The following is a 19,880-nucleotide window of genomic DNA, read 5'->3' on the forward strand; positions in this document are numbered from 1 at the left end:
AAAAATAAAAATTATCAAAAGGCACCACTTCAGTATGTGCCTGATAGTTTTGCCAAGTTTCGATCAAATACACTGAATGGTTTTGGAATTCTGCCCCAGAAACGAACCCCATTCCCAATTGAGTATGTCCAACTTCATTCCATAAAAATTGAAAAAAATAAAAATTCGTAATTTTTTTTTTTATCAAAAGGCACTACTTCAGTATGTGCCTGATAGCTTTGCCAAATTTCGATCAAATACACTGAATGGTTTTCGAATCCTGCCCCGGAAACGAACCCCATCCCCAATTGAGTCTATGTCCAACTTCATTCCATAAAAATTAAAAAAAATAAAAATAAGAAAAATCCCAAAATATCAAAAGGCACCACTTCAGTATATGCCTGACAGATTTGCCAAGTTTCAATCAAATACGCTGAATGGTTTTGGAATTCTGCCCCGGAAACGAACCCTATCCCCAATTGAGTCTATCTCCCACTTCATTCCATAAAAATTTTAAAAAATTAAATTAGAAAAATCCCAAAATATCAAAAGGCGCCACTTCAGCATGTGCCTGATAGATTTGTCAAGTTTCAATCAAATACACTGAATGGTTTTGGAATTCTGCCCCGGAAAAGGAAATGATTACGGACGGACAGACGGACAGACTGGCTGATCGCTATATTCCCCCTGCATTATATGCCGAGGGGATAAAAATCTAACAGTACAAATTTTGCATGAGTCTTCATCAACCAAGGCCCTCTAAATGAAGAAAATGTAAAACATTGTTGATCACTTACCAGGAAAATGCCTCAACATAATGAAGTGGTGAGGAACCTTATATTAATGCTCTACCATGCACACCACCATAGGAAGGGTTTGTGATTGCCCATATACAACAAGTATGGATTACTCCTGGCTGCATGTCTTATGGCGACATATTCCCTACCAAGCTCAGATCCTAACTAATGGACCTTGAGTTTTAGGGTTGGTTTTGTGTTTTTACGCTGCACTCAGCAATATTCCAGCACTATGATGGCGGTCTGTAAATAATTGAGTCTGGACCAGACAATCCAGTGATCGACATCATGAGCATTGATCCACACAATTGAGATGCAATGACATGCATCAACAAAGTCAGCGAGTCTGACCAGCCGATCCCATTAGTCGCCTCTTACAAGTGAGTGAGTTGGGTAAAACACCGCTTTGAGAAGAATTCCCTGAAGAAGCCTGAAGTGATGCTGGTCACAAATGTTTACCACTTTGGTGAAACCCACAAGCACAGATATGGTGCTAACAGACATAGAAACATAATCAGGTTAACCTGGATTCGAACCCACAAAGGTTTCTGGCGAGCCAGTGAGACCCATTTTGTTTGAGGTGGTGAAGGTCAACGACAACAAAAAATCTTCAGCTTATTGTTTGTTAGTTTGTTGTTTAAAACCACACTCAGCAATATTTAACCTATATAACTGCAGTCTGTAAATAATTGAGTCTGGACCAGACAATCCAATGATAGATATCATGAGCATCGATCTTCACATTTGGTATAAGATGACATACATTTACCTGGTCAGCGAGCCTGACCACCCGATCCAGTTAGTCGCCTCTTGTGACAAGCATTATCACCTTTTATGACAAGCATGGGTAGCTGAAGACCTTTTTTAACTCGGATCTCTTCAGCTTATTGTCGTCCAGGGTAACCTGATTGCCCAATTGTCCACAACATTCTGCAGTCCATACCCTTACTTACACAGCAGCTGACCAATGCTTTTTCAGCCAGGCTCATGCCCATTATGAACCAACAGGCAATTAAGATCACTTCACATGAACCAAATAGGGCATTCTAAGGGAACTCAGGTGTCCATTGTCAGCAGAATCTACCATTGAATTACCATTTCACAAGCTTATATCAGTTATATTAATTTCAGTTAGCTGTGTTGTGTCAGCTTGATGTGAGAGGAAAGCCTGAAGTGATGCAGGTCATAGAGGAATACCACTTTAGTGAAAAAACACAGGCATGGTATATTGCCTTGACATGCATGAGAGTCCAAGGCACACACATTGTTTAGTGAAGGTGGCACTGTCTACCTTCAAGGCAACACTAATATCAGTAACATCCAGTTCCATGACTTTAAACATCATGTTCATTAATTAATTGACTTTGACTGAACATTGAGTACAACCATACACTCAAAGTTTAAGTTCTTCAATGCTCAAACTACACATGCCATCACTACATCATTGTATCACTGCATCTGGGTGATGATTCTATCCATACTGCGGTACAAGAAAGAAGACTCAAACAATGAATTCACCAAGGACACCCTTTATTGCCTTCACAACATAGTGCACCACCTATCAGGTTTGGAGGACAGAGTTGTCTCCCTTACCTGCCTACTCGCAGATGTTGTCAGTCTCGGTGCAATCACACAGTTAACGTCAACATACAATAATAATCAGTAAATTACAGGAATACGGGACAATAAATATTGCAGAGTGATCTCCCCTACTTCCTACAGATCTACAAGAATATATGTTGTGCTGGAACTGGTTTTTCTCTCCTCAGGCCTTGCAATTTTTCCATAAACCTTTCTCACAACCAAAGACCTTGTTATTCATAATTTAACAGGGAATAACCATAAGAAAATTTTGGACTTGCATGAAATTCTTAAAGGCATGCTAATAACCCAAAATGTTAAATGATCAAAGATTCAAAATAATTTCTACAAAGGACTACATTTCTTCCTTCGATGAGACAAGAGTAAAGGCCTGAAGAGGGTAGGACCATATTGAGAGCAAAGTGTTTGTTTACATATGCTTAAAGCTTGCCGAGGGCGAACAGGAAGGAAGATTAAGGTATCCACTGGTACATCAAAATTAGCACTTTTCTGGATTTCATGAAATAAATAATCAAATTAATTTGCCTCTTACTATCACCAAAACAAATGATGATAAATAACTTTGCAAAGTTTGCTGCTTTTAGTTGGAGTCTTTGCTAATAACATCTTATATCAAGCATGTTCAAAGCTTGAGGTAAATATGGAAACTAGTTAAAGGTCAGAACTTTCACTTACACCCAAGCAAACAGTTGCATTTGTATGATGAAGCATACTTTTGTTTCCATTCTCAGCAGTTGACAAAGTTCCTTTAAAGTGACTTGATAAATTGTGGTATACATGTTCTAGGTAAATCTTCCATGATCGCTCAGCTGATATTGGAATGCATTGTATACTACATGCTTCAGGCATTCTGTACAGCAAATAGACAAAGCATAGACAAAGCATATACATAAACAGTGTTACAGTCACATAGGCTTGTGACATACTTCCATTGCTGTGACGTCACAACATCGGGAGTGTATCAATCACATTGCAGAAAGAAAAATAGTCTTTAATGTGGAGGGCATGCACACGAGAACAGACATACCTGACATGATAACAGTAATAGTTCTCTTTAAACTGTTTTCCCCTTTAAAGTTATTAAGGTAAGACAAATACATGGCAGTACAAAGGTATCAACTGTCCATCATGACGTTGAAAGAGTGTTTCTTGTTGAATGATTTGCTCCATAGTATTCAACCTGTATTAGTTCAGCAGACAATTGTTTTAGGAGAATGTCCTACAACGACATAATGATTACACTTTGTGCATATACCACAAACACCATAATGTTATCTTGTTAGGTTGCAGAAATGTATTGAAACTCTGCCAGTGCCATCTCAAAAATTTACCATTTGTCAATGAAAAACACAAGATTTCAAAAAAGTGTTAAAATTACTGTAACTTGAAATTCTCAACTCAGTTCTAATAAATATTTGAAATGTTCAGACAATGATGATTACATGTTAGTCCCGTCATGAAGATGTTTGCTAATAGGTTCAAGAGATCGGAAATGATAAAACCATATAACTAAAAAGAGGTACAGAAAACAATGTTAGCAATGAAAGACTTACAAATGAGTTACAAAAACTCGTGAAACCACTAAGCAGTGTTCTTCAAAACACAAATAAAAATGACAGTAACATGCCAGGTGTCACTAACAACAACTGGGTCTATATTCATGACAGAATGAAATATGAAACAAGTTATACTTTAAAAGAAATGCATAACACAAAAGTTGTCTATATATATTTTACAGGCTCAGACATACAGAAATATTTTACAATTATCGAAGATTCAACCATCCCATGGTGACTCAATGATAGGGTGTTGTCTCCCTTTCTTAAATATACTCGTTCGGCAATCAGCTTTGTCCATGTTGTGTTTGTCCTCAGCAGCATCCGCCTCCCTGTCCCCCGCCTCCGCCACTGGAGGGCATACTTTGGTTGGTCGGTGAGTGCTGGGGGCCAATCTTGATACCATTTGCCTGAAAGTGAATAATAATAATTTCACTTAAAATGCATCAAATTCTATTCGCCAAGTGAATGATTATGGCGCTACGTTATTATCCTAGTCAATGGATCAGTGTGCACTCAAATTTTATTCCCAGATCCCTGGTGAGTAAATACCATCTCTTCCTTCCTGTACCCATTCACTGCTGGGTGAACAGAACATCTTTGGAACAAAGTCACTTTCTTAAGGAGACACCACATGTTACAAGTGCCCAAAGCCCTGGAGACATGTGACGATCCGGGGTGGAATAGATCTTCAGCAACCCAAGCTTGCCATAAAAGGCGACTATGCTTGTCGTAAGAGGCGACTAACGGGATTCGGTAGTCAGGCTCGCTGACTTGGTTGTGCATGTCATCGATCCCAATTGCTACCGTCAAATAGCTGGAATATTGCTGAGTGCAGAGTTAAACAACCAACCAAAGCCCTGGATACTACCTGGATACTACCAGGTGTCTTTTTGTTGAACATGGTCACCCATCCACCTACTCTCCACGACTAATGTTACCTTATTGAGCTATATTTGTGACCTGTACGCAGTACACAGGTACATATGCCATCACATCCATAAACATTTAGCATTGAGACCAAGCCGTCACATCCCCATGTAATAGAAATTATGATATATAAATAATTACACATAAAAATTATTCATGGAACATAAATATACTTGGATGAATTTGTTTAGGCCTTTGTTTTGAAAGAGAAATAGCATGATTGGCATATCTTCACAAGACAATTACCTCATTATTAATATCAAAGACACCATCTTGGATTTTCTGATAGATTTCCTTCGCTGTGTTGATGAAAGCCTGAAAAAAGAATACCGTAATTGGATTACTCAAATTTTATGAGCTGAATAAGCAAAGCTTCAAGATAATTTATCAATGCTCCATTCTTCATCTCTGAAATGGATACACAATAAACATTACAATCAAACTTATAAAGAATAGTAATGTGAAATGCACCCACCTCTTCTACATTGGCAGCTGTCTTGGCAGATGTTTCCATGAAGATGAGGCCATGTTCCCGGGCAAATGCTTCACCTTCTTCCTTCTTAACCTCTCGCCTTGCTTCAAGGTCACTGAAATGGGCAGACATTACTTATCATAGCCTACAGTAACTGTGTACCAAACATTGTATGAAAATGACTTATGTTAGGATTAATCATAAGATTTTATCCAGCTGTCAGATTTTGAATATTCACAATGTTCTCTTAGTGTTAAATAATCTGAAGTGTTGCTGTACTTAAATACAAACTTGAAAATTAAGCACGGTTTTCAAAATCTGCTCCAGAAACGAGCGCTATCACCATTTTCAGTCTAAGTCAAAGTTGTTGCCAATGAAACTCGAAAACTTTTTTCAAACCAAACCAAGCCCAAACTATCAATAGGCACCACAAGACCTATCAATGTACCAAGATTACTGAAGAAAAATTGAACAGTTTTCAAGATCTGCTCTTAAATGAGCACTACCATCATTATCAGTGTAAGTTGTTGCAATGGAAACTCGAAAAAATATTTTTGAAAATCCCAAACTATCAAAAGGCATCAGTTCACCACCAGACCCATCTATGTACCAAGATTGGTGAAGAAATGTTGTACAGTTTTCACGATCTGCTCCGGAAACTACATCTTACACGGAGCCCCTGCAAAAAAATGTCTTGAGGAAAGATGCATTACCTTTTGTTTCCTATCAACATGATGACCATATTGGAGTTGGAGTGCTGTCTGGCATCTTCCAACCATGTTGTCAAGTGGTTAAATGTATCACGTCTGTAACAGAGATGGTGAAACACTATATAATACTGTCATATATCAGACCAAGTGACCTATTAATGCCCTTCCGAAGTACCTTGTTCACAAGAGCAGCCCTCATAGAGATATATCCTAATGACTGTAGCCCTTTGTAGGTATGTGGTCTACCATGGTACCAAACATGGTACCCCATGACTGAAGCCTTTAATAAGCATATCATATACCCAAGTAAACCACAAAGATATCCACCAGTTCCTGTATCCCTCTCAAGGCTTTGTAAGGATGTTTAATACCCTGGTACCCAACACAGGTGAGGTGAAATGCAAACATTATTGCACTTTTATAGCATTGTGCATATATGTATTGTGGTGTGTGTGTGTTTGGCTGCTTGTACTTGTCCGGACTAATGCCGATTTTTTAGTCTACTGGGATACCATGCCCCAGTTTGGCATGAATACCCCCTCAGACAGTATACTGACTCTGAGCCGTCCAGTCCTTGTTTTAGTGCCAAACATCAAGACAGGGTAACAAGAAGTACCATCTTTAAATGCCTTTTGATGAGACGTGGCCAATGATCCAACCACCGACCTTCCGCTCTCCAGGCAGACCCTCTACCACTAGACCATGGAGGCAGTAGGGTACCAAATATAGATCTACCCCCACAATGATAGGCCTTTATAAAAGGCTATCTACCATGGTACCCTCATGTAGATCTACCCTAACAAGGATAGCCCACAAGGAAGTAGTGTACCAAGGTTTTACCTTGACCTACAATTAATAATTTCAAGGGTCCTTAGAGGAAATAAGAATCCTGTTAACTTAAGAAATGGTGTAGTGTACGCTAAGAATAAATAATTACTTTAATTACAGGTACTTTATGTTTCTTGCAGAGAATTTGGTACAATGGATATCATTGCGAGTCCCTCGTGACGCAACAAATATCATGTTTGTGCGTACTGGACACACATTTCCGCATTGCGTAAAACAGGTATACCTGGTGATGTCGTAGACTAGCAATGCACCAGCTGCACCTCTGTAGTAAGATCTTGTAATGGACCGGAAGGACTCTTGACCAGCCTGGTAAAATACAAATAATATTAATAATGCTGTGCTCATACACTTAAAATATACAAGCAGGTTTGTTTGTGTGTTGTTTAACGCTGCACTCAGCAATATTCCAGCTAAATGATGGTTGTCTGCAAATAATCGAGCCTGGACCAGATAATTCAGTGATTGACATCATGAGCATCGATCTACCAAATTGTGATACAAAGATATACATCAACCAAGTGACAGAGCCTGTTAGTCGCCTCTTACGACAAGCATAGGTTGCTGAAGACCAATCATAACCCAGATTTTAACGGGTAACAAGCAGGGAAGATAATAGACAACTGCTGTCCTTTTTCTACTACCTAGTGGCTATGATAACCATCAGGATCTTGCATATCATGGTATATAGATATCTTCATCTTGAATCGCAATGCTAGTAAAATCCTAGAGCTGTGTGAAAGCTTGCTGAAGAAGTTGTTCCAACTGGTTGTGTGGCTAATCCCATCACACAGCTCCCAAGTGCCCACAGAAGTAAATAACGTCAAGTATCATCACATTACTGCTAGATGATAACATCTGAAGACATCGTTGGGAGGCAGCTCTGCAATGGGTTGGCCACTTAGGCAAATAAATGCAGGATAAGTATACAAACATGAAAAATACCAAGGATTTTACTAGAATTTTTAACTTATCCTGCATTACTCCTTAATATATATTCATGGTCTGCATCTTCAGACACTCTATAGACTGCACCAATCAGCAACAGCGATGTCCAGCATCAATCGATCATTCCCGTTGGCCAGGAAGGATAGAGTCAGGTATGAGTGATGTCCAGGTATCATCTCAGTAAAATCTAATACTGATATACCGAGCCAATGCGTGCAGCATGTAACCTTCTAGTCTAGGGTGACAAGCACTGGAGAGGTCGAAAGGTCCAGACATGAGGAAGCGTCAGTAGCGTCGTGTTGCGGTGACCTGATGGGTAACCACCTAAGGGCAAAACCTGTGGATGCCTTCCACATCATCAAGGACAACTTTTCGCAGTGAGTGGCTGAAGGCCAGAAGCAGCCTTCCATGATGGCGGGTATGGAGCAGTTGCTATGGTGGAGGTGACCGACCAGATCATACGAGGGTTGTTGGCTTTAGAGGATCCAGTCTTGCGGGCTTGTAGGTTTGAAGGATGAGGACGTGATGCCTCAGGGCGATCGTGTTGCGGCTGACACCGGCCTGCGATTTTGAAGATACAATGTTTTCCCCGGCAATTTTTCGAGTGTCGGACGAAGCATCACACTGCCCGTACCGGACATAGTAGGAGCTCTTGTTCGTCTTCAATCCCAACTATCAAAGATAGAGGCGGGACAGTGAAAGAATCTATCCTGTAAGTCCTGGGAATTAATTCTTGGCAATGGAGTCCCAGCACAGCCCAAGATGAAACAGCTCAAATCTAACCAGGGTGATGTAGTTCACTCACATGTTCTGCTGTTGCCAGAGCCGAGAGGAAGACTGTCGTCTCGGTGAGGTTGTAGTAAGATGCCTCTCAGTAGGTTAAGCATCACATTCAGATCCCACACTGGAGCCTGGATAAGGTGTTTAGGTGCCAGCTGGAAGGACGGGTTCCGCATCCTGGAGACGCCATGAGCGCTGGTGATGTCGTGTAGCTGTGTGTAGGATTAAGTGTGTGTCATGGAGGCACCACTAAGGTCCACTGTGTCATGGAGGCACCACTGAGGTCCACTGAGGCTGGAGATGCTGATAAGCACTGATAAGGCTATAGGCACTGATAAGCACGACTGGAGGCACCAAAGGAGCTGAGAACCGAGGCATGGTTCGTTGGAACATGGACTGAATGTCGTGAAATCATGTTGGATCAACGGAGGGGGTGAGACGCCGGGAGATGCTGCACCAGTGGTGTCGTGGAGAGCTGGTAAGACGCAGGTAGAGGGAAGCTCAGTGCAAACAGTGCCACGCTAGGCATCGCTGTGGAAGATTAAGTGAATATCAGCGAACGTGGATGATGGCACCTGTGATGTATCAACGACGACAGGAAGAGACTGTATCGGTGGGGAGGAGGTGGGGATCATCCCTGAAGAAGATATGGGTGTGGAGGTGAGACCCCGTGCCTGCTGTGTCTGCTGTTTGCGTGATACATGCAGGTGTTTGGAAAAAGCTGTAGGGAATAGGAGCAGACAAACTTTACACCTAAGTGTCTGGGCACAGATGGTGGCGCAAATCAGACAGAGGATGTGGGTCCCACCCTGATAGCAGAGTGTAATCAGTTCCCACCAGATTATGTATGCTATAATCATTATCCAAAACCATGTGGGTTTATGAAAAACAAATTTACGGAAGCAACACAAAAAACACCAGTTTATTAAAGATATCGCTAGAGTAAATAAATTGCAATACCAAGCCCTATAATGAATACAGAATGTATGACACGACAATAAGTGACGAGGTGAATTCAAAATGGTAAACACCACACCAGGCAATAGATATTAATGCTAAAGCATAAATCATATGAAAGATATGAAGTCACAAACCATAGGCACAATAACAATACCCAAGAATTACGATAAGGGTTGAAACACACAAAGGATTCAACAGCATATGCAGAGACTCAAAAACAGGTCTTGTCTCTGGGCTTGACAACGGTAATGTGATGATACGTGACATCATCACTTCCGTAGTCACATGGGAGCTGTGTGATGGGATTAGCCACCAACAACTTCTTCAGCAAGACCTAACACAGCTCTTCTGTCAAGAACAAGCAGTAGATGCATGAAGTATTGATGCAGTTGATAAGTTGAAAAATGTTACAATTTACTAGAGTGGTTATTAGACACAATTATTTTTTTCACACAGGAAAAGATTTCTAATATAACATTCTTAAATGTTGCAAAAGTAATAGACTGATCTAAGACTGCAAAGGTTTTTTTACTTCTTTTGAAAATAAAATGATGTAAAATTGATGAAATATTCTAATATTGTCAGTCAGTAATAGAGGGCTCATTTATGTCTGCAGATCAATACAACTCTAGTATACGCATAATATCCACATATCTTATTTAAAATTAACAGGATTGTCAGACCCACAAAAATAAAAATAAAACAGTCACATTTCATGGCTTACTGTACGAAGGTAAGCACGACTTAGCGCGACAACACAGACCGTGCAATACATCATATCATATCAGCTATTCAGCAGAGCCAGTAATCCCTACAGCCCTACCAATATCAAAATACATCGTAAGTGATCTGGTCATGAATAGGTAGATCAATACCCAATCGGACCAGCATCAGACAAGCTTGGGGAATTCTGAGTGACTCGTCCACTTTATGAAACCTACTACATCTGTCAGTGCATGGTCATTGGGACCAAAAATGTCTTACTACACTGACTCTTCCCCAGTACAAATTCTTATATGATTCAAATCAATGAAACTACATAAAATTCTTAGGAAAAAAAGAATGATTCATGTTAAAAATGATATTTCTCATGTTCCAGGCAGTTTCATCATATTCACATGGAAATATTAGCTGTAGTTTCATGTTTACTGCCATCTTTGACGCTTCAAGAAAACACACCTGTGCCTAATAAACATATGCCAATGTACCACTGACATTACCACGCCTATTAATATCATTTGACACTCCTTAGCCATCATGTTCCATGAATAAACTAGCTGCACATGTTGATTTGTCTCCAAATGAGTCACTGACCTTTCTGTGAGTCATAAGTGTAACAAGTGTCACAAGAAAATATTTATCATAAATGTGGTTGAAAAAGTTGCTTCTAACACATAAAAATACAGTTTGACATTAGAAAAAATATATAAACTTGGTTCAAATCTTTTAATGCCTCTCATCATGCTCATAATAAATCTGTCTATATGTTCCTGTACAACCTCTACATGTCGGAGAAAACAACCACTTTTCACTCAAGTCGTCCAAATAATGATAACCTTAAAATAGAAAGCCATTCAAGAGGGGCAATTTGTGTTTGTTGCGTTTGAAATATATACTAGTACTAATTTCCTTTTAGTGTTAAAAAGATGCCATAGTGTCATGACTTTCACTGATGTTTCCAAACTTCTCATATTGAATCCAACAGTAACTAATATTTTCAACCATGTCTAGAGTTTGTCTTAACAACTGCATCATGGGGTACACAGTTAATTATTGGTCAGGGTCAAAGTATGTATCATGTGTCAGACATCCTGATATAAATTTCATCCTGGCTCGATTACAGGACGTTCAATATCATAATAGTTATGGTGTGAATCTGAAACATGAAATGTGTGCCAAACTGACAAAAAAAAAATGCTACAATTTACTTCCTCCCAGCGAAATGCCAGAATAATTGCTGCCACAGCTCAAAAACATTACTTCACAATACGTCATTATCAACATGTTTATCATACTAAATATGTCATAAATCATAAATTAGGTCTGACAAAAAAGATTGATACTCAGAATTATTGTTGACGAGAAGAAATATTAACGATTGTTGATAGTAAAATTGTCTTTGATAATATCTTAAAAAATATATTGTGATGAAATAAAGTTTAGATTTACCAAAACAGACTTGTTATTGTCAATAATGTTTTAGATTTACCAAAACAGACTTGCTATTGTCAATTATGTTTTTGTTGTCTCTCAAATGTACCCAAAGTAATCCATGCATAAATGTGGCACCACTCACCAATGGGGTGAAATATATTGATTTCTTTCAGATTTTCCCCCGGCATATTTGCTCAAAGTTACTAATCCGATATTTATCCATAATTGATCGCTGTTTAGTTAACAATCTCTATGATCTGTATCAATATCCAGCCCTATTATAATTAAACAAGCATTATTTGGCCACAGAAATTCCAAAGCATGCCCGAAAAGAGAAGATAAGAATTATGAGATCAGGAAAGATGTCTGCCATCCCAGCATCAACAGCTGGGGTGATGTGACAGGTTGAGCGTGAAGTTGACAATGAGGACGTGTGACTATTGATCAATGGATACACATACACACGACACAGTTCAAACTAAGGAACAATCTTGGGTTGAAATATCAGATTAGCAGCAAACACCATGGTTCCTGCGAGTGGCAAGCCATGGCCAAATGACCACCTAAACTCAATACCGTTAACTGCATTGCCACATGCTTGGGGAGTTTTAAAGCATAAAATAATCATGGTAAAATTTGTAGGCAATGTTGTATCCGCCTTTACTTTACGCAGATGGAATATTATGGCAACTTTCAGTCCCATGATATCCACCATCAGTACTCTTGCTTGAGCTATTGCGTATTTACTCATATTTACTCCTTCTAATTCAGTATTTGCATTTTCCTTGGGTAATAAATATATCTTTACTCCCTTGAGTCCAGCTTGAGTGTTTTTTAACCAATGAGTTATAAATCTCCTTCAGATAATTCTGCTTAAAATGCTGACTTGTAATTTGCACCTGTTCACAGGAAGCCATAATGTGCTGTATAAGCTTACAACACCAATACATGCCATTTAATGTTACGCTATTTTGTCTTATTCACTGAGTTGAGTTCACATGTGTTGCTTGCATTCGATCAATATGTATATAAGACTTGTAAAGAAATACTGATACGCAAGCTGAAAAGCTACATTGGGTAATTATGCAGTGTTGTTATACTACAGTACTGGGCTTTATTAAATTGTTCATCGTGTGTACTTGAACACAAGCAGCTCAAAATTGATTAGGTGATGGTGATTGTTTTTCGCATATTTTAAACGGATACACAGCTCATCTTGAGCTCAGAATTATAAACTGAAACTTGACAACATAAATTGACTGACAAGTGGATGCCTAATCATTCATGATGATAATATACTACATCTGGTATAAAAACCTTTAAGACTAAAATTCCAAACTTGTCTCATGGAATCATTTTCAGTAAATTGTGGTGTAAATGGACTAATTTAGATGATCTCACTAACCTACAGACACAAATTTACTTGACTCATGGCCAGCTGATTTCTGTTCTAGGAAGTTAAGGTTAGTAACTTGCACTAAATACTGGTCATTGATCTCTTTTTAAAATTGGCAAACCTAATTAAATCTTACATTTATTTAGTGGAGTGCTTAGGTATATTGAGGTGTTCCTGACCATGTCTTTCTTTACCATGTTTACACAAGCATACATATAACACAAACCAGTTAATAGTCTCATGTTTCCTGTCACCATGTTACAGTTATGGTAATGATGAGACTACAGAATACTGATTGAATCTATACATGCTAAGCATTATACTTACTGTATCCCATATTTGCAATTTGATTTGTTTCCCATCGATGGTAATCATACGAGCACCAAACTCAACACCTATGAAAGAAAAAGACTCTTGAAAATACATGATTCAAATTCAAATGCATGAGAAAACAACAGATTTTCATTAACGTGGAGACACAGAAAACAGGCAAACACGTATTCATCACAATGTGAAATGTAGCAGTGCCAGACTACCACCTACCTGGATCCAAATGACAACACATAAGACCAGTGTTACACCAAGGCCCTTTATTTTTATGTTACAAAAAATGAATATGTACGTAAATGAGTCACTTTTGATGTTGTTTGAGGTCACAAAACAATATTCAAGTCAAAGGTGATCATGTGTAAATAACTGTGGCAGGGCCAATTAAACAAGTGACTGATATCATGAACAATGATCCATGTCATCATGGTATGACAACTAAGTTACCAAGTCTAACCAGCTGATCCATTAAGTTGTGTTGTATGATGCTGTTGTTCTTTTAATTGTTGTTTCACGCCACACTCAGCAATATTCCAGCTTTATGACGGTGGTCTGTAAACAATCGAGTCCGGACCAGACAATCCAGTGATTGACATCATGAACATCAATCCATGCCATTCGGATATGATAACAAGTATCAAGCAAGTCAGTGAGCCTGTTAGTCGCCTCTTACAACAAGCATAGTCGCCTTTTACGGAAAGTATGGGTTGCTCGGCCAATCTCACAATCTTTGCCTTGTCTCGCACATTGCAATGATACAAGTTGATACAAGTTGTTTACCGTTCATATTGTAAAAATATATATCCATTATGTTTTCGCCGTTAACTGTCACATTCAATGTGAATGTAGTCTACTTACATGAAAATATCGATCGATAATGGTAGTAACAGACGCAATGAGAGAAGAGCCAATCACAATTCATTACACAAGTACAGAGTGATTCAGTGGCATTGATTGGTCATGTTGCTTAAAATACGGAAAACGAGAGTTTTGACCAGCACTACGCACATTCATGCAAATATAGATACACATTCAAGCCAGATTAATTGGTTTGATACGGTTACTTGATCCGAATCAAAAGGAATGACCGCCGTGTTGTGACAGCAACTACATGTGAGTTGACAGTCAAATTGGATTGCCCACTAATTAAGAAAATAAACTTCGCTTGTGGTTCTCTTTTATTGCATGCATGCGCTTCTAAGATCAAAGGATGTATAGTGTGAAAAGTTAACTAGTAGAACAATCATATTTCCGGGACTTGCTGCGGATGTTTTCAAACAGATTATTAGAACTCCATTCAGCGATAAACGGTTTATTATGCAATGAAAAGCGTTATGTGCAAATGAACAACGAACAACGAACAACAATACAATCACGGCTGTGTAAAACTCTCAGTATTAAAAGTGTTCATAAATTTTGGGAGCCATGCGACACCGCGCGTAGTAACTGAGGTAGCGCTTTATCGAAGAGCCCAATAGCGAGGGATCTCTGTATAGCAAAATAATCTTCATTTAATAACAAACAGTATGGATTCATGGTACACACACAATGAGGTATGTGTTTGCTTGTATTTCAAAACAGGCTGTTCAGACTGCATTCACTTATCATATAAAACAGAATTTATCAAAGAAATGTTTGCATGAACATGCTCCATGACACTGACTAGTGAGTTCTAGAAAAGTATCAGCAGTGGGATCTGTTTACCTATGGTCAAGTCATGCACAGGCTGGAACCTCTTGTCTGTGAACTGGAGTAACAGGCAGGATTTTCCAACACCTGAAAAGAAATATCAAAAACTTGATTTGACACATTAGTTTTTCCTATGTTGACCTTTTTTACATCTTTCAAAGAAATTAATAGAACATAAATAACCAAAACGTTAAACAAGCAAACTATTAGCATTATACCTTTGTGTATAACGATCTACATTTGATCAGTTATAACAGCATGAATGTACACAATACATATGAATAATTTAATAATACTACAGGGAAATCGTACAAGGAATTCACCAGAACAGGATAAACATCTATGTATGACAATAAAATGGATTCAACATTACCAAATTGGAATGACATCATACAGATCTTTATCATGTTCATCAGAACATGCCCATACAAACAGATAAGCTATAGCTGTACTATCACAGTCAGCACATGGTCAGCAAGCCCAACTTAAAACAGCTGTCCTTATAATGAAAACATGATCACTCACATTACAGATCATATCCAAATCTTCCATACAATATTCTCACTTATATATTACAATATCCACATTGTTCTTCTTTTCCATGCACCTAATGTAAGCTGGCAAAGTGTTTTCATTTCAGTTACGATCTATTTACATTTATCATGACCAGTGCCCGAAATAATTGCCTGCCCATGGCTGATAACTGTTCTGTCGGGCTGCATGTAATTTTCCTCTACCTGCCTCAACTGTCTGACAGATATTTTAAGCCAACTTATGTATTCAGTTTCATTTTAACTCCTTGTAGATTGTCAAGTAACTGTTAGCATTACTAAAACGGAATCAAGACATGATTTGTCTCTTATTTCTTGTGATTTTTTTCATATCTATAATGACTGAATGCGGACAGGTAACTTTGAAGATTGGCAGGCAACATTTATGGTTCACCTGCCATGCGGTCTTGTTGGGTTTTAAAATGATTTCAAACACTGATCATGACGCTTAATATCTATTCACATGGCTGTTTATATTTACAGTATCAGTTTGACAGTGTTAGAAATTAAGAATGATAGTCAAGGGATAATTGTCAATGTCATAACTCTGATGTTAAAAGGCAAAGTTTTCAGGAGTCCCTAGATCAAAATGCCAGTGATAATTCTAGAGTGGGGCCGTGTTCTTTTCGTCCCTAAATTTTAAAAAAGGTCCACATTTTAACATTCTGATGTATGGGCAAGTGTGGGTGTACCTCTGGAACATATGAAAGTTTCACACAAAGGCCCATGTCAGAAAATTCTTAGAGTGAACCCTGAAATACTAAAGCAAGCAAACCTAAAGGACCCCAGAAACCCTTAATTTCTAACAATAACACATATGGCTGATTTTTAATACTACAAAAGTAAATTTTCATTCAAGTTCAATGATTCCTCTTTATACCATGGATTTGCTTCATCATGAATAAAGGACAAATAGATCTTAGCCATTACTAAGCAACCATGAAACATACCTGGTTTTCTCTATCCTAATAAGTATCAAACATGATGTTGACAATGAGCATTATAATAGATGACAACTTCTTTATTATACAGAAATATTTCAGGACTACACAAGAAGTAGCCCTCAAACATTTTTAATCCACAATAATATTCCTTGTCATGATTAATCCAACTTCAAAAAGACTATAAAGACTCTCAAACAAGATTTTGAAAATCCTGAATAACACATTAAGCTTACAATTCAATTTCACACCAATTTGTGACCAACTATGTTAATACAGCAATCTTCATGATTGAAGCAATAGCAAATATCGACTTGATATAATAATAATTTTAAACCAAGAACCATCAGGCCTGACTCTTACAGTAACAACTGTTGTTTTTTTAACTTACTGAATAAATTTATCACTAAACAAGCCTCAAAATCTGACCATAAGCAAATCAATGTAAAACTGTAAAAGGTAAAAACAAGTTATTTTCAGTGAACATTGTAACTACTGCTTGGGATTTGTATATCCACAAACATTAGAGAAGGAAAGTATGACTATGCATGTGCTTGTTTGAGCATGATGACTGGATGGCAATGTCACATCTGTAAACTATAGAGCATGTAACAACAGTTAATAACCATAAAATCAGCTGTCTGTAAAACAGCATGGTGTATACATATGTATACGGTGTAAATAACTTGATAAAATAAGAAATGTTACCAGTATTCTTCTGGTTATCCTTTTTTGTCTCAAATACAGCTGGAAAAACATATAATGCAGTAGCACATAACCACATTTAAATGATTATAGATGTGTTTTATAACTTCACCACCTTGACAACTATTAAACCAAAATATCACACACCATATTCATTAGACATTACAACATGTACAAGGAGATAAGAAGAATATCTGAGGAGTGTCTTTTCCATGATTTTTCTAACCTTTCGCAGTGAGCATATATGTATATTAGAACTTTAATGCAAGCCAAAACAGTGATCTGTTCCCTTAATTACACTCGTCACAGTCATGACACACCTTATGGTTTATAAAAGCAAAGCAACTTTGTTGTAACTGAGATCAGAAAAGGAGGGTCTTTCATGTTGTGATAGAATTTTCTTTCTGAGGTATAGTGTCAATGATATTTGACAAGATATCTGTAAAGAGGAAAACAGTTTACAGACATTCAGAACTGGGAACAAACAAATCATGTTCTAGATATGTGGAAGGATTTATTGTCCTATAAAACAGATCTTGCCTCACATTCAGCCTTTTCCAACTGGTTGTACGATAACTTGTTTACAGTTACCCAGTCGTTTTTGTAACAGTTGACTGAGCACCAGTAAACCACTGGCCACAAAGGATCTACATATTCTGGTTCATCATTGATACATAGGCCTAGACATAGATACACTACCTAAGTAAATCACATTATTAACCCAACACCTAACACAACCTAGTGGAATAGTTGCATACATATTAACCATGTTCAGTGGCACAGTCCATTTTTAACATATGACTCGTTTTCACATGTAGCGATATGACACTTTCTGAACTGTGGTCTGTAGATTGGTCCATATCTCATTATGATCGGCTAATTTGCATTGCTTGGAAAAAGACTTCACGACGCCAAACGAAATAACCAGTTCACTCATTTATTAAAGCACTGTTTCTCAAGTAATAAACAAACGTTTGCATGGCGACATGACGTTAAGTTGAAACGCAATGCGGAAGTTTGTACACATGTCGAAACTGTGAACCAAAACATTACACATCGCCATTTTGGATCATGGATGCTCTGGTAGAGAATATAATCGACGCAGTACAACGCGAACAGAAGCTACAATCAGGAAAATTAGAACGCATATTAGCTGACATATTGCTGTGAAACCAACGATTGAACAAGAGTCTTACCTGTGTCCCCTATAATGATATACTTGAATAAATATGCGTACGACATCTTGGGCGAAATGTAGTGAATGTGTTGATGATGTCAACGCCACGTGACGTCACCAAATCCACCGGAAGTAACATTATCACGTGACACGCGCAGTTGGCATTAATAAATACCTTCGATAGATTGGAGCAATGGATACAATATAAAATTTTATTACTTTTGCAACCAGTGAAATGCGCCATAAGCGTCGATCGAGGCGAGTGTACCAATAACTTCAATTGGTACAAAAAAAACTTGATTTACATACCGATGTATATATAATTACAATATCAACTGTATTCAATGATAGTTAGTTTCTATTATAAAACAGGTGACCATTTAACTCTATTCCACCAAAATGGATGTAACAAAATTATCGACATAATTCTATACATCTTCAAACAACTTTAGTAGGGCATTAAGTTGCATTATTTCAATATGTAGAGCAAACTCAAAATTAAAGTTCAGTGTGTTAAGTAAGTGTTTAGGTTAATTGTGCGAACAGCGTCACTTATATCCCATCCGCAATGATATGTTGATATATGTATGGCAATATTGAATTCTTGCTCAATTTTAACCGGTTAATTTGAAAACGACTTAAGCTCGCCCCACACTCCTACTGTGTAGGTGAACGATCGATTTTTCTAATATTATTAATGAAAGGACATACATGAAATTTGATCTAAGAGTTTTCCTTTACAATCAGGCGGGTTGACAAAAGCAGCACCATGGCAACAGTGAGTGATAATTCACACCGTTGAACCACAATTATGGATTTGAATTTACAAAACGTTATTGCACAAGTAAAACATTCCCAGACAGGTTAAAGTCATGGCCATAATTTTATCTACATCAATGTATTAAAGCTCAGCAAAGTTTCCGCTATACGAGGGCCGTTTGTAAATACTCGAGTCTGGACCAGACAAACCAGTGATTGATATTATGAGCAACCAGATACAATGACCAATCAGCCAAATCTCAGCGCCCAAATTAAGGGTTGTTTTTTCACTGTCGCTTAAGACAGTACCCATGAAAACCCAAAGGTAGAAAAACTTATCAACTTTCAACTTATAGTGAAGCATTGTCGTGGAAAGTATTTGGTTGTGAAATGAACCGTTGCAAGGTGTATGCTACATCTTTAGCAAGAGGATACGGTTGGGGGTGAGCGTGGGCGCGGTATTTTTCAAGTGGGTGCACAGAAGATAGTAGAAGGAATGGACTTAATTCCCGAAACAAATTGTGTCTGTTAGCCATTAATTAGTAAATTAGTTGTTACGTGACACCAAATGATTTAGTTGTATTTGTCTTTTTTATACATC

The 19,880-nt window shown here is 38.0% G+C and overlaps 1 protein-coding gene across 1 annotated transcript; it reads right to left on the minus strand.

Annotated features, from left to right (window-relative positions):
• Positions 1–2,289: 2,289 nt before the first annotated feature.
• Positions 2,290–18,637, minus strand: LOC139454031 (ras-related protein Rab-2). The gene is made up of 8 exons (XM_071235515.1): positions 18,540–18,637; positions 15,162–15,233; positions 13,458–13,525; positions 7,119–7,201; positions 6,050–6,142; positions 5,340–5,451; positions 5,111–5,179; positions 2,290–4,344 (listed from the first exon to the last, which is right to left on the minus strand). Exons 1-8 carry the CDS (start codon positions 18,583–18,585, stop codon positions 4,249–4,251), a joined length of 639 nt encoding a protein of 212 aa, XP_071091616.1. The 5' UTR covers positions 18,586–18,637; the 3' UTR covers positions 2,290–4,248.
• Between the last annotated feature and the right edge of the window lie 1,243 nt (positions 18,638–19,880).

Source organism: Haliotis cracherodii, unplaced genomic scaffold (genome assembly GCF_022045235.1).
Source record: "Haliotis cracherodii isolate W230 unplaced genomic scaffold, xgHalCrac1.p SCAF_10, whole genome shotgun sequence".
NCBI lineage: Eukaryota > Metazoa > Mollusca > Gastropoda > Lepetellida > Haliotidae > Haliotis > Haliotis cracherodii.